The sequence below is a fragment of the Argiope bruennichi genome, chromosome X2, assembly GCF_947563725.1.
Source record: "Argiope bruennichi chromosome X2, qqArgBrue1.1, whole genome shotgun sequence".
Taxonomy (NCBI): Eukaryota; Metazoa; Arthropoda; class Arachnida; order Araneae; family Araneidae; genus Argiope; species Argiope bruennichi.
This window is the reverse complement of record NC_079163.1, coordinates 19,694,540-19,709,569: the sequence shown is the minus strand read 5'-3', so window position 1 is coordinate 19,709,569 and position 15,030 is coordinate 19,694,540. Positions and strand designations below refer to the sequence as shown.

The 15,030-nt window shown below is 30.6% G+C and overlaps 2 protein-coding genes across 2 annotated transcripts in view; one reads left to right on the top strand and one right to left on the bottom strand.

The window, feature by feature from the left end:
• Positions 1 to 3,354: 3,354 nt before the first annotated feature.
• LOC129960072 (amine sulfotransferase-like) overlaps positions 3,355 to 15,030 on the top strand; it is a 73,098-nt gene continuing 61,422 nt past the window's right edge. Inside the window, exon 1 of the mRNA XM_056073154.1 lies at positions 3,355 to 3,703. The gene's annotated coding sequence lies outside the window, so the exon portion shown is untranslated. The remainder of the gene's footprint in view (positions 3,704 to 15,030) is intronic.
• The window catches only part of LOC129960071 (uncharacterized), a 34,828-nt gene continuing 28,188 nt past the window's right edge, over positions 8,391 to 15,030 (bottom strand). Inside the window, exons 12-13 of the mRNA XM_056073152.1 lie at positions 11,259 to 11,626; positions 8,391 to 8,758 (exon numbers count right to left, since the gene is read on the bottom strand). Coding sequence (XP_055929127.1) covers positions 8,567 to 8,758; positions 11,259 to 11,626 — 560 coding nt within the window. The 3' untranslated portion in view covers positions 8,391 to 8,566. The remainder of the gene's footprint in view (positions 8,759 to 11,258; positions 11,627 to 15,030) is intronic.

The following is a 15,030-nucleotide window of genomic DNA, read 5'->3' as shown; positions in this document are numbered from 1 at the left end:
ATTTTGCATCAAAATAATTGAAGGCTATAGCATTTACGTTCGCAAAATGATTTTAATATATATAACTTCATTATATCGTGATTTAAACATGATTTTACTGTTGCATTTACGTTACAGATAAAAAAATAGTGCAATAAATTAATAATGTATTAAAATTTCGTTTTAAATAACGCAATTTACATAAAACAATATTGCAACAGACTCGAACGGAGCTGCGTCATTTTCAGCTTGCTGAATATAAATGAATTAAGTGACAGATTCTTCAGTAGCCAATCGAAATAATTCAGAAATGTTTTTAAAGAGATCTTATGTCGAGTTTTAAAAAGGAAAGAGAAGAATGAATGATGAAATCCACTGCAATATCATCGCAATGGATTTCAAAATAGGAAATGATCTCAACAAAATCCAACGTGCTAGTGTCTCGCTAACCTTGATAGTCAGATTCATATTTTCAAATTGGATTTGTACTTTATTTATTAAAGCAAGCTTTAAAGGCAAGTCGTTTTTATTTGAGAAAGGCTATTTTCGGACTACTATGATGAATATTTTTGAAATCCCAGTCATTAAGAAAACTTCAATGTGGACTTAAATTTAATATGAAAGAATCTATTTACAATTTGATAAACATCTCTTATACACCATCATTCGAACACAAAATGGAAAATATTAATAAATAATTAACTATATTAATCAGTATTAAAATTTCAAATGCATAATATGTTAATCTTTTGACTCAAATCAACATTTTTTAAAGTTACAAGATAAAGAGCAATTAGTTTAATTAGATTACAGTTCCAATTGTTATTTTTCCATTTACTATTTTTGCTATTCTGAAAGTTGCAAACGCGCTTCGTAAATTTTCCACCAAAACCAGATGATGGAAAATACATATGAGCGGCATTTCAAACTTTCAAGCCGTACCAAAAGAAGGATATAAGATGCTCGCTGTTGAATTTAATAAACACCATTCCCATATCAAGGCAGATTTTCCGGAGAAATCGAATTTCGAACATAGAAATCGCCAGTGCCTTAATCAAGACCTTACCACTAGAGCATCAAGGTCTCGATCCCTTTCTCAAATTTTCCAGGGTGCATAGATTGGAAGACGTTAGAACCCAACGAATTTAATGTACTCCATGTTGACAAAAGCAATGAGTATTCCGTAAATTCTGGTTTCGAACTTGTGAACTTCCGGGTTCGAAGTCGAGATTCTACAGAGTTCTTTAATACGAAAGACAAACTATGCAATTTTGAATTATTAATAAGCAAGGAAGGCAAAAGAAATACAGCCGAAATTTTACTTTTCCTGTTGAAAACAATGTCAACATACATGTATTTCAAAACTACAAGATTCTTGAATGTTCGTCTCTAAGTTACATATAATTTCAATCGATATTTTATTCATCATACATGCCCTTAATGGGTTTAGGTTATAAATAACTATTGGGGTTAAAACAAAAATATATTTTCGACATAAAACACTAATAGAATTATTTTTTTAAATGTGGGATTTTAGAGAATAGACGTGTAGAAACAGAGCTTGCTTTTTATGGTAAATTTAATAATACAGACATGAAAAGTATTCAAGAATTTATTTTTAAATTATATTTTATGTCCATAGGCGATTACTGTATTTTAACAGTTATTCGGTATCTATGAATTCTCAGATTCAATTTGGAATATCAATGAAAAAAAAAACTTTTCAATATTTGAAAGATAAGCAATGATTCGGAATTATTTAACCAGAAAGTAGTCTAGCTAACTTGTATAAAGTCTTCAAAGGAGAAAAAAAAAGTCATTTTTTCCCTGAGTCTCAGATGCAGAACAAAAAGAAGAAAAGGGTGAACAGTACAGATGTTTTTCAGCTGAAGGTCGAGTTTAATTAATCACCAAAATATTACAAGTGCTGCCGTCATAACACAAGTTGAGAGCATTCCTGGTTCTGAAGAAATGAATTCTCATGAATTTAAAATATGTATTAGATTTTTTTCCCTCGAGAAAAGTAGGAATGTAAATAGTGCACGATGTATGTTGAGTTTCTGTTAAAGTTATAACTATCAACCCCGTAAATATTTTTCTTCTAAATACTGCTGTCATAAAAGTGGTGTACATAGTCGAATAGGAAATAAAACAGAAGTTTAAAGTATGCAACAATTTCTTATCGTTATACCAGCTACGATAAAATAGCGAAATTATTATTTAAAAAATATTTTGAATTGAAACCAACACTTTTATTTAAATTGTTAAAAAAAAATGGAAGGGGAGCTATAATGCGTCAGAAATAGCAATCGATAAAGTATATTATATATAAAAGTGTTTTTACTTTCATAATTATTTCGAATGTATTATAGCTTCATTTTGCATTTTTTATAAATTAACAATTGTTTTCAAAAAATTTACTTTCAAAATAGGGAAATAAGTCAGTGAACTTATTGAATGCAAGTTAGAAAAAGTAAGTCAGAAAAATATCTAGATTTGACACATTAATAAAAATTTTCAAACAGCTACAATAAATTAAAATTTTCCCTTTCCCATCATGAAGGTTTGATATTTTTTAATGTATTAGTACATTTGAGCAGAAGATAATAAAGTGTGAAAAAAGTCCTTTCCGACAAACAGCAACCTAGCCAATTAAAAAAGCCTCAACAATAGGAGAAAAAGGGGAAAAAAACACAGATGTTTTTCAACTGAATGTCAAGATTAATTACCGCCAAAATATTACAAGTACTGCCATCATAATAGTTCAATCAGACAAAACACGTACAACAAATGACACTTTCATATGTTTATTAAAACCGTTGAATTATTTTATTTCAGATTTATAGATAACTCACCATTCATGTCTAAATTTAGAACTTAAGTTGAGTATTTAAATCCAAAACTTTTAAATATCAAAGTTATTCTTAGATAAATTTTCTCCAAATTAGAATGTATTTTACATATAATCAATAAAATATTATATAATTATTCTCAAATTCATATAAAAAAAATAGGGTCGAAATAATTTTATGACAGCTTTGAGAAAACCAAACATTCCTTCTGAAACACTTAAAAACAGCAAAACTCAAAAATTCAAAACACTTACACACAGAATTCGTGGGAAAAAAAATAGCACTTTTTTAGATACTTATTATTTACAAAATATGATAGAACAACGGTAATTTTTAAGACAGATATTCCGCATTTTTACTTCGAAAATGTTTCACTCACCTCTAAGTTGGAAAATGACTAATCTTCATACTACATCCCTTGAAATTCAAAGGTCTGGCAAGTTGTTTCACATGTGGTTTTTTATCGCTTAAAACCGACCACACTACCACGAGCACCACAACAACACAGCATGCCGCCATTTGAAGTTAAAAGTATAATACACAATTAATTACATAACGCCATCTATATTTCAAAAAAGAAGGTATTTTTTGTTTGAAACTTGGCGAAATGATTGGCAACATATTACATTATTGTTTACTTAAGAGTGTGATAAAGCAATTGTGTTTGAATTCTTTATTATTTTTCTGTTAATTTCTATGTTACAGCAACTCCTAACTACGTCAGAACGATATTGTTTATTATTTACTTTGCAAATAATACTGTGAAAATGAATGATAAAATATTTGTTTATTCTATATTCTAAGAAATAAGATCAATAATCTTCTGGGTTTCAAGATAAAAGAAATGTAAATATTGCGTTCATAAAATACAAGTGAGTACAAGTTTTTATTGTATTACTTTTAAATATCCAATTTTTATTCTAGTAGGTATTTTATTCCTTTTTATATATTATCAGAGGGTAAAATTAGAAAAAAATTAAATACAAAAAGAAATTATACATGCTATGGTTTATTATTAAATTTTATTTAACCAAAAGTTTTTTAAAAAAATTTAGGAAAAATTCTTGGTATTTCTTTTTTATTTTGCTTTCTTGGATGCGATTTTATTTATTTTTTTTAAATTGTTTTCATTTGTTACTTTTACCTTTTTTGTATGTGAATGCTTCCTATCTTTCATACATATGTTTGCATATAGGTTAAATTTACTTATTTTCTTCTTCTTCTTCTTCTTCTTAAAAATCTTCTTTTCTTATTAAATTCGTAATTGAAAAAATATTATTCTCTAAATTACTTTCTGATACTGGTATCTAAGCTTTTAAAATAAACACAATTATAAAATTTGAAATAAAGCTTAAAAGTTTTCTTTTTCGAAACTTTTATTTATGTTTCAATACATTTCGGTGAAAAAAATGTTAAATGCATTATATAATTCTGTTAATAGCTTATTGAGCAATGTAAAGAATATTCTATCTTTATGATCGATTTAATTCATTCCTTTAAAATTGTTACAGTTATCAAGAAGAAAAAAAAAGTATTATACTTTTTTAAAAAATTCCAGCTTATAAATAATAATATGTATATAAAATTCTTCACAGTGCAATTTTAGAAATTACAATGTTAAGATGTCATTAAATTTAGAACCAAACAATTTTAACAGTTCTAAAAATAACTTCATTTTTTTGTAAAAACAATCTTCATAAAGATAATGATGTGAAGCAAATCATTCATAATAAAAACTTAAATATATTACTTGATTTGATTTCCTAACAAAAAACATTCTCTATAAAGTATTATCAGCTTCATAAAAATAATTATGAGATGAATCTTCACATTTTTGGAAAGAATTTATTTTTCTTAGGAGTTGGAAGTATATTCATGGCACTGATAATTTTGTGGTTTTATAACCATAAAAGGACATTTTATTTCTTCTGATATGCGGTTTTGAAATACTTTGGTATTTTGGTTTAAGAGAAATCTCTGTTCATACTGTGCCAAGTATCAGTCGAAATTTAAATAAATTATTTGTGTTCTCTTCATTATTCAATAAGAATAATGTTGACCTTGGCCACCAGGAAGCGCGACGAAAGAGGTAGAGAAAAAGTACGAACGCAGATGTTAATGAGGAGCAAAATTTGACAGCTGAGTGAACCCTTTTTTGCATGATGATGGGAATTTCCATCATAACATTTAGTGAACAAAAAATTGTATTCAAAACAGTTGTACTGTAAATTGGTTGTTGCTGGCAACTTTTTTTATGACTATTGCTTAATAAGAAACGTAGCTGTCAAAAAAAAAAAAAAAATCAAATGGCACAATCATTATAGTGGGTTTGAACTTGTCATTCCGCTTTTTGTTGTGGTTGAAAGAAACATGGGATTTCTTGAATATCTTTTTTGCTAATAAAAGCGATAATGTACGGATAATTTTAGAAGAGAGGGACATTGAAGATTTTGTACTGAGCTTAACATGTAAATTTGCATGATGATGGATATTTCCATCACACTGTTTTTTTAATTATTTTATAATATATAATTATTTTAGGACTTTTTAAAATACTTTCCTTGTAATCTAGAGCATGAAACATATCACTTGATTTATTTCACAAAGAAAAGTAAAAAAATATTGCAAAGAAAGGTTAAAGTACTAATGACAACAATCGTTTTATGTATGGAGTAACCATAATCTGGTCTTGTTAATTCCTTTTATGAATATGGGAATATATATAAGCTGCCATTCATTTTAGCTGCAGATTCTGGTAAAAGTCATTATCTGAATACATTGTTTATTACCAAGAAACTAGATAAAAAAAATGACATCTTTGTAGTTTGCCTTTAATGGATTGTTGATGAGAAAATGTTTCCATTTATTTATTTTTGTAATTTTGTTATAAAAATTGTATAAGGAAAAATCAGAAGACACCATATGATGTACGCTGTCAAGAACTTCTGGTTATGAAAAGATGATACATAGTGTATCCGGTCATTCATGTTTTAAATCAAACGATGCATTTTATTTAAGTAAAAGTTTGAATAGCATCGTTATTTTTATGGCATGTATAGATATTGTATGTACTATTGGCATGTACTAAATATTGTAATTCTCTGAAAAATAAGAATTAATTTTAATCGTTTCTAAGCTATTTGTTTATTTATTTCTTCAAACGGTAATTTACTATTAGTGCAGATGTCTTTTTTTCTTTTTTTTTAATGCAAAACTTTAGAATAATTTTAAAGATGAAAATCAAAAGGATGATGTTTAAAGAGCTCTTTGATCGTGGATTTTCTGAAGATAAAATCCTTTTGCTATTAAAATACCTTGATTTTAATAGGACATTCATTTATTGAACTATAAATCGGTTATTGGTTATTAATAGCTGCAACGGTCGACCAAGGCTTAGTCATCTACACTCGATATGTACAAAATTGTGCATTAAAAGAGTTCATAGTGATTCATGACTTTATGCGAATAAGATGACTGCAGAAGAGGAAGTCAGCCGTAGAACTATGCAAATTCTCATAAAGAAAAGCTGAGTTTCAGATTATATCGCAAAAAGGGAAGTTCAAGGGTTAACTGCAACCAAATATTAAAAGCTTCATAAATTTGCAAAAAATTTTTGAACAGTAGAAAAAAATGTTGACAGAATAATATTTTCGAATAAGAAACTAAGTTGCACTGATTAATGTTATAATGTCAAGACTGGTGTGTATTCAGCAAGCTTTGAGAATATACTTGACAACTTTCGAACTGTTAAACGATTTCAAAACAAGCATTGTGTTATGGTTTAGGCTGCTATATCAAACAATAGTAAATTGCCTCTGAAATTCATCGATACAGGGATAAAAATCAATGCAGAATATTACATATATGGTATAGTAGCTACACATTTATTGCCACATGCTAACGTTATATCCGAAAAGGGTGTGCATATTTCAACAAGATTTCGCACGATCGCTCAAATCAACGCATGCTTCACATATTATAAATTTCAGTAAGCAAGAAATATGGCTACCTTCTTTTCAGGATCTGTATCCAATTGACAATTCTGTTTAGTAGATTTTTAAAGACTAAAGTAAAAACTAAACAAGACAGACATTTGGATTCTCTCAGAGTTTCCATATTTCGTTTATAGGTGGGATTATCTCTGAAAATGATTTGTACAGCAATCAGGGAAAAACGTAAGCGAATATCTTTGGTCGTTGATAATGATGGTGATCTTTTCGAATAAAACTGTTTCAAGATAAATTTTCATTTATGAGGTCATCACATTGCTGTATGTATCATTTACTGTTTTATATCTGTAAAAAAAAATCACTCAATATGTCACAGTATTTAGTAATTTGCTTTTAGTTTAGTTTAGTTATATTAACGTCCCGTTTGAAGCAACACTAGGGCTATTTTGGGACGGACCTCGTAATTTTGAACCGCGGTCAGATGACGAGGTCATTTTAGAGGCCACTTTAATTGGCCATATAATTTTCTTTCCTGCTCTTGTGGCATATAATTCCAAATTCCAATACTTTAAGAACAATCACAATTTTTGAAAGGATTTGAATTTAGAATTTTAAAATGTAATAATTTTTTTGAAGTTCTAGTATTGTAGCGATCTGCATGGTTCAGGTTATCCGTGATTTTATGATCCTATTCTAGCCTAACTCCTTAATTAGTGTTGTATGTACAACTCAGGAGTGATAAGCAAGTTTTAATGTTTCGGGTTTAAATTAAACAGAGAGTTTAGATAAGTATTTATATAAAATTGCTTAAAAGTATTTTAGATAATAGAGAGAACCACACAATATGCTTTTCGGAAATTTCTTGACTGAAATAAGAGCAGTTTTATAACGAGAATATATGGCGTCAGAGGCGTAATACGATTTTTTCATCTCTAGCAGTCATTAGTGATTTATCAAGTGTGAATTGCATCTAGAATGGGTTAATTTTTCCGCTTTGTATTAGAATTTGCATAGAAAATTTGTAAATATCTATATCTTGTTCTCCATAGCTATGCCATTGAATCGCCTGAGAATGAGAAGCGGGCTGATTCAGTATGTTGGTTCTCACTTCGTCTGGTGCTGTTGGTGGTGGTAGGGGTGTTCCCAAACAATCATCACAACTTTGGTGATGATAGTTATGCTAATAAGGGATCAAACCGCCTTCGACAGAGATTGACGCATGAGCCGGTAATGACCATTATATAATTAAAAACAGTGCCTGTGTTACTCTTCATGATGGCCTAGTCATCAAATAAAAAACAAGGCCTAGGTTTGATCGAAATGATTGTTTACTGCTTTATGCTTCTTTCTTTTTTTTTCTTGGGGGGGGGGTTCACCACCCCCAGCCCCCCAATGTATAACCACTTTCGGGAAAGAATAAGTATAACTTATCAAAGAAGCAATGTTTGGACAGAATTAAATAGAGAAAGCTCAAAATTCTCATTGGTCCTGTCTTCAAATAGCAGTCACGTATAAATTTGTGTAGATGTTATTACTCTAATAGATTGGAGGGTATTTATATGAAGAAGAAAATACTGATCACATTGTATTTACAGTACGAAAGCCTCTTTAAATCTTTATTGGCAACATTTCATTGGTGGTTCAGTATGTTACATTTGTTGAAATTCAAGACTATTCTTAAAACATCTGAATTATTTCAGTATCAAAGTCTTATTTAAATAATTAACTAATGTTTCTCTTCAATCCGTGTGTTTCCCGTTGTAAAATATCCTCTTGCACATAGATTTAAGACCACGTGAAGGCATACGCGCACCAGTAGATAAGATTGAGAATGAAGAAAGAGAAAGGAAAGAAAAATCTGGAAAATCTGTCAATTGCCAATGCTACGTCTAAGTCACAACAAGTGTTGGGAGTTCTGGGAGGTGAGCTGAAACTGTTGCCTCGAAAAGTGATGCCATTCTTTCGCTGAAGCAGTAGCTGAAATATAAAAAGCAATCATTATAAATAATAATTTTTATTATTAAATAAGTTAAAACAAGATTATATGAAAAAGAACATACATTTTACATATGTATATATGAGTCTGAATCAGAATTAACAATAGTTGTGCTGTTAGCTTAACTTTTTTGTGTTTGGACGTTAGATCAATGAACCGAATGAAAATTATTAAAAATAATACTTTAAAATTATGTGGAATAGGTAAACAACTTGTGAATTAGATATATTCGCTGCAGGATGGGGAAAAATACATAAATAGAAATCGTCACTTTGTGTTCATCTGTCAGAATAATCTTGCATCTCCTCCTGAATGCAATAAAGACCGGATTATCAAATAAGCAACGTAGGCAACTGCCTAGGAGTCCTACAGCTTGGGGTTGCTTAGAATTTTTTTTTTTTTTTTTTTTTTTTTTTTTTTTTGCATTATTTCAAGTTCTGTGGATTAAGTACAAGTACACGGATAGATGGAAATTATGGTTTATTCCTTCAAGATTCGAATTTGGCTACCCGCGTCAAATGTATCGTTGAAGTAATTATATGTATCTAAAAATATACAATTATTAGACTTTTTAAATATTTCAAGATAGTGATAAAAAGGGTACCATTTTATGATAAAAATTATAGATAATTTAAAAGGAGTAATATCCTTTTAATATCATAAAATGTAATTCGAAAATAAATACAATTATGTTAAAGGAAAAATCGATTAAAAGGCAAAAAGTGAAAAATAGGAATCAGAATCGAAATAAAAATGTTAAAAAATCAGTTTGATGTCACATGAGGCGAAAAATCATTGCAGTCTTTTAACTCGGTATCACTTGGACAGGGGTAATTAAAATTGAATAATAAACAGTTTTAAAGCAAACCCATTGGAATGGGTTACTTTTTAGTTTTCACTTCAGGATAGTTTTGTCGAAGGTGGTCTGGGTTTGAGAGACTTTCTGCTCTTCAACAACAAGAGAGTTTCTTTAATACTTTTATTCGGATCGTCATCTATGGCATCTTCAACCATAGATGAATTAATTTCATTGATAACTTTTTATTAGAAACGTCGTTTATTAGCGGAGATTCAGAGTCAGAGCTTATATGTGGAGATTTGGTTCCCTTATTTTTTTAAAGGTCTTCTGCTACTAATGGGGAATGAGAAGCTTTATTAACCAGTTTATTATCTGAAGTCAAAATCTGAAAGGACGATTATCTACCAGAATTTAGATGTTTCTAAATTAAATTGATTGTTTAGATTTCTTACCCCTTGGAGGGTGAAAGGTTAAGTTTGCCCATATGACATTATTAGATATTTAGGCTTGATGGTACCTCCCACCACTGAACTCAACGAGAGGTAGCAATCATGAGCTCTGGGTGTCCTCGGTATCGGTGAGTATACGTTGGGAATCACTCTCGAGGAAACTGGTCATCATGAGCGGCAAGCCCAAAGTAGTGACCCCTTCGCTCGATCCCTAGCAGACTAGCTACCAGCTGACTTGTGACATCGGTGATTACAATGCCCCATAACCCATCTAATAAATCCAGCATGAGGGTTTTTTGGTTATCCATAAAAGGCAAGAACAAGCAGAGCATTGTTAGTTTCTCAAGGCAAGCTTCCTTGTTTGCCGTTGAGGGATGAAAGTAGATTGCAGATAGCATATGATGTAGAGGAGGATAGATTTGAAAGGAGGAAAGATTCCTGGGAAAATCTGAATTGGGGCACCCCTTATCAAAAACAAAATGAGCCCTTGAAGTTTGTGGAATCGTATAATCATGATAATTATACCATGGAGATCTTTTAAGTTAAGTACCAAATGTTTTTATGGTTTTTAATAAAGGGATATACTATTACTTGACGTTTTCTTAGATTTTAACTGTTTATAAAATATTACATCAGTGCTGACAATTTCCTGCCTGATCCTAACTGGACAGGAATATGGCCCTCCATGATCTTCCTGAGGCCTGAAGCATTGTTCTTGGGCTCTCTATAACTTGAGGTAGTTATGACGTCACTTTGATAGTAGATAGAGTGTTTATTCCCTGTTCTTCCTCTACTTCTTACTTTTCTTAAAATGTTATCCTGCTCCAAGTTCTTCTCTGTAATATTTAAAGAAACTCTATAGTATTTTGATCTTTGTTTGTTATAGAAGAAGAGACAGTTCTGAATGTGTGGTGTTTATGTATAGCTTAAGCCAAAATTTTTTTACATCCCCTGTTAGGTAAGTGAAATCTTGGGTTAACAACATACACCAGCATCCATTTTGGTCATAATCATACGAATGATTTTACAAATAATATTACATCAAAAAGCAAATCCCTTTACGATTTCTTTTCTTCTTTGAGATAATTTTTTTTTAAAAAAAAGGGAACTCTAATTTCAAAATATATACATTGAATAATGTAATAAATTATTAACTAAATAAAAAGATTAAATAGGATTTTCAAACAATTTATTCTTATATTGTATGGTATTTTACCACAGAAAAGTTTTCACCTTATCAAGTTCATCGACAGAGTATCCCCTCATAAGCTTACTGCTTCCAGTGTAGCCCATGTAATGGTTGACGACTGCAAACTCCATGAGAGACATAAAAACAAATACGGTGCAAGAGGACATCCAGACATCTATCGCTTTTACATAGGAAACGGGAGGGAGTGACGATTGCGATTGGGTGTTCTGAGTGGCCAAGGTGAGAAGACTGGTCACACCAAGAGTCACTCTGGCTGGGATAGCCTCTGGTCTAATCCAGAAAGAGATCCAGGACATCACGACAATGAGCGTGGTTGGAACGTATGTGTGAAATAGATGATAACCAAGACGTCTCTTTAGATTGAAAACAACAGCAAGACATGTAAAGTTACCTAAAACAAATTTAAATTTTAGCTTTACTGATTGAAATAATAGTTAGTATTGTTATACTGCTTCAATGTTGTTTTCTTTACAACTAGTGATTATGAGTGCCTATATTGAAGATTAACAATGGCACTCAGATTCTCTTTGTTAACAAGGCGAAATAAAGGATAAATTAGAATTTAATAATGAGTTTCATAAGGAGTAGAGAGTGAAAAATTTACACAGAATATTAGAAAAATATCTAATTTATTATTAATATTAAGTAAATACTAATTTCGTTTAGTAATTATGCTTAGAAAAGAACAATATTGATGTCGACATATTTTAGAAAAGATATTTTGTAAATGTATTACATGAATTTTGAGATGAGTTAAAGAAAAGAGCTGGAACATATTAAATAAATATTTTTGAGATTATTAGGTATTATTTTCTTTACATTCATTGGATTTCTATGCAAATTGGAATTCATTGGCGTAGACCGAACTTTCTGTCCAGAAAATATGAAAAAAAAAATTAAATTTAAAATGTTTTACTTTACATTGAATGTTCTGTTTTTCTCTCAGTATATTCACGTATTGATACAGTTATTCCAAATTTAAAATATATGTATGTAAACATAATTTTTGAAGCAGAAGGCAGTTACGAAGACAGTGAAGAGACTTTAGATTTTTTAACTTCGTTTTATTTCCGTCCCGGGGGACATGATTTTTTGCACAAGCAGAAGCGACGAGCACAACACAGAACGACACAACACCAAATGAGGAAAAGCTGATGAAAATTTTATCCCTGTGAATATATACTGTGAGATTTTCAAAGGGATTTCTAACACGTGTCAAATCACAAGTGAGGGAATCATAGGGATCTTTTAAAAGAACGTGCTTAACTAAACAGTATTTTTTCCCTTCACTCGGAGTGTGGGAACCGTTGTCCAAAGCATTTTCACAAAGCTTTTGTTGCATTAATTAAATAAAAAAAGTGGAATGGAATCAGGAAATAAGAGAATAGTTTAGAATGAAGTTAATAAGAACTAATTTAAGACAAAACTTTTGAAATGAATTAAGTTTAAATTAGATTTTAAATATCATTACACACACATATATATATATAATGTTGAGTTTTTACTTTCTCAGATAGGAAGCATAGAGAAAGTATTGTAATCTTCAAAAAATTCGAGCTCCAGATTTTGATGAATCTCCAAATTACCGATATCCCAGAATTCGAAAAATGTCTGTCTATCTGTTCATCCGTCTGTCTCTCTGTGAAAAACGTAACTCAAAAAGGCTTTGAGCTAAACGGATCAAATTTGTTATATAGTCTTTATACGAAATTTGTAGACTTCTGTCAAATTTTGAGCAACATTTATTTAGAGGAAGTTTGTCTGTCCGGCTGTTCGAATATAAGTTAAAATGATAATAACAAAACGAAGAGAGTTAGATGAATAAAATTTGGTTCACAGATTTAACAACTATATTGTGTCACGTAGATACTATGGTTTAGAACTCAATGACACAAGCAAGAGGTAGAATTAAACCAATTTATTAACTGAACTCAGAACACCGTGAATGACAGATCCAGTGCTTTTATACTAGCAGGGAAAGTTCCAGAATACTTTTCTGGAGACAGTAAGAAAAGTCCAGAACACTTGTCTGGTGAACCAAAGAAATGTCCAGAATCTTCTGGAACATGAAATAAAGGAAAACATAAAATCAAGTAATGAAATATTTACACAGAATGTGAATGACATTGTCTCTAGCGAGATTCGAACTCACAATCTCTTGATTATGAGGTCAGTGCTGAGACCATTCGGCCATGGAAAGCCGACTGGCTATTTTCAATGCGGCAATTGTATACAGCTATCAAATTCTGAGCCAAATCTAACAAAGGGTTGAACGACTGTCAGTCAGTACTTTCAAAAGCATGTAAACGCGACAACTGGGGAATGAACTTTTGTTCAACTCGTTTCACAAGGGGACAATGGAACGTTCAAATTATTAAGGCAAATTTTCATAAGGAAAAATGTCACAATGCCCATTGCAGTGGTAGTTCGTGTATGACGAAATATTTCGCCATACCCATTTAACAGGTAAAACATATCAAATTTGGTATGTGATGAATTCGGTATGTGTTAACAGGTTGTGTCAAGTTCTGTATGTGTTAACAGGTTAAATGTATCAAATTTGGTATGTGATGAATTCGGTATGTGTTAACAGGTTAAATGTGTCAAATTCTGTATGTGTTAACAGGTTAAATGTGTCAAATTCTGTATGTGTTAACAGGTTAAATGTATCAAATTTGGTATGTGATGAATTCGGTATGTATTAACAGGTTAAATGTGTCAAATTCTGTATGTGTTAACAGGTTAAATGTATCAAATTTGGTATGTGATGAATTCGGTATGTGTTAACAGGTTAAATGTGTCAAATTTGGTATGTGTTAACAGGTTAAATGTATCAAATTTTGTATGTCATGAATTCGGTATGTGTTAACAGGTTAAATGTATGAAATTTGGTATGTGATGAATTTGTATGTGTAAACAGGTTAAATGTATGAAATTTGGTATGTGATGAATTCGGTATGTGTTAACAGGTTAAATGTATCAAATTTGGTATGTGATGAATTTGTATGTGTAAACAGGTTAAATGTATGAAATTTGGTATGTGATGAATTCGGTATGTGTTAACAGGTTAAATGTATCAAATTTGGTATGTGATGAATTCGGTATGTGTTAACAGGTTAAATGTGTCAAATTCTGTATGTGTTAACAGGTTAAATGTATCAAATTTGGTATGTGATGAATTTGTATGTGTAAACAGGTTAAATGTATGAAATTTGGTATGTGATGAATTCGGTATGTGTTAACAGGTTAAATGTATCAAATTTGGTATGTGATGAATTCGGTATGTGTTAACAGGTTAAATGTGTCAAATTCTGTATGTGTTAACAGGTTAAATGTATCAAATTTGGTATGTGATGAATTCGGTATGTGTTAACAGGTTAAATGTGTCAAATTCTGTATGTGTTAACAGGTTAAATGCATCAAATTTGGTATGTGATGAATTCGGTATGTGTTAACAGGTTAAATGTGTCAAATTTGGTATGTGTTAACAGGTTAAATGTATCAAATTTGGTATGTGATGAATTCGGTATGTGTTAACAGGTTAAATGTATCAAATTTGGTATGTGATGAATTCCGTATGTGTTAACAGGTTAAATGTATCAAATTTGGTATGTGATGAATTTGTATGTGTAAACAGGTTAAATGTATCAACTTTGGTTTGGTATGTGTAGTTCTGTGCTAAATTTTGTTTTGAATAGGTTGGAAAAAAACTCGTTTAAAACAAAAATTCACTTTTTTTAGAAATTATGCGAAACAATTTTGAGGAGACCACCCCCGATGGCTTCTTGTGAAAAA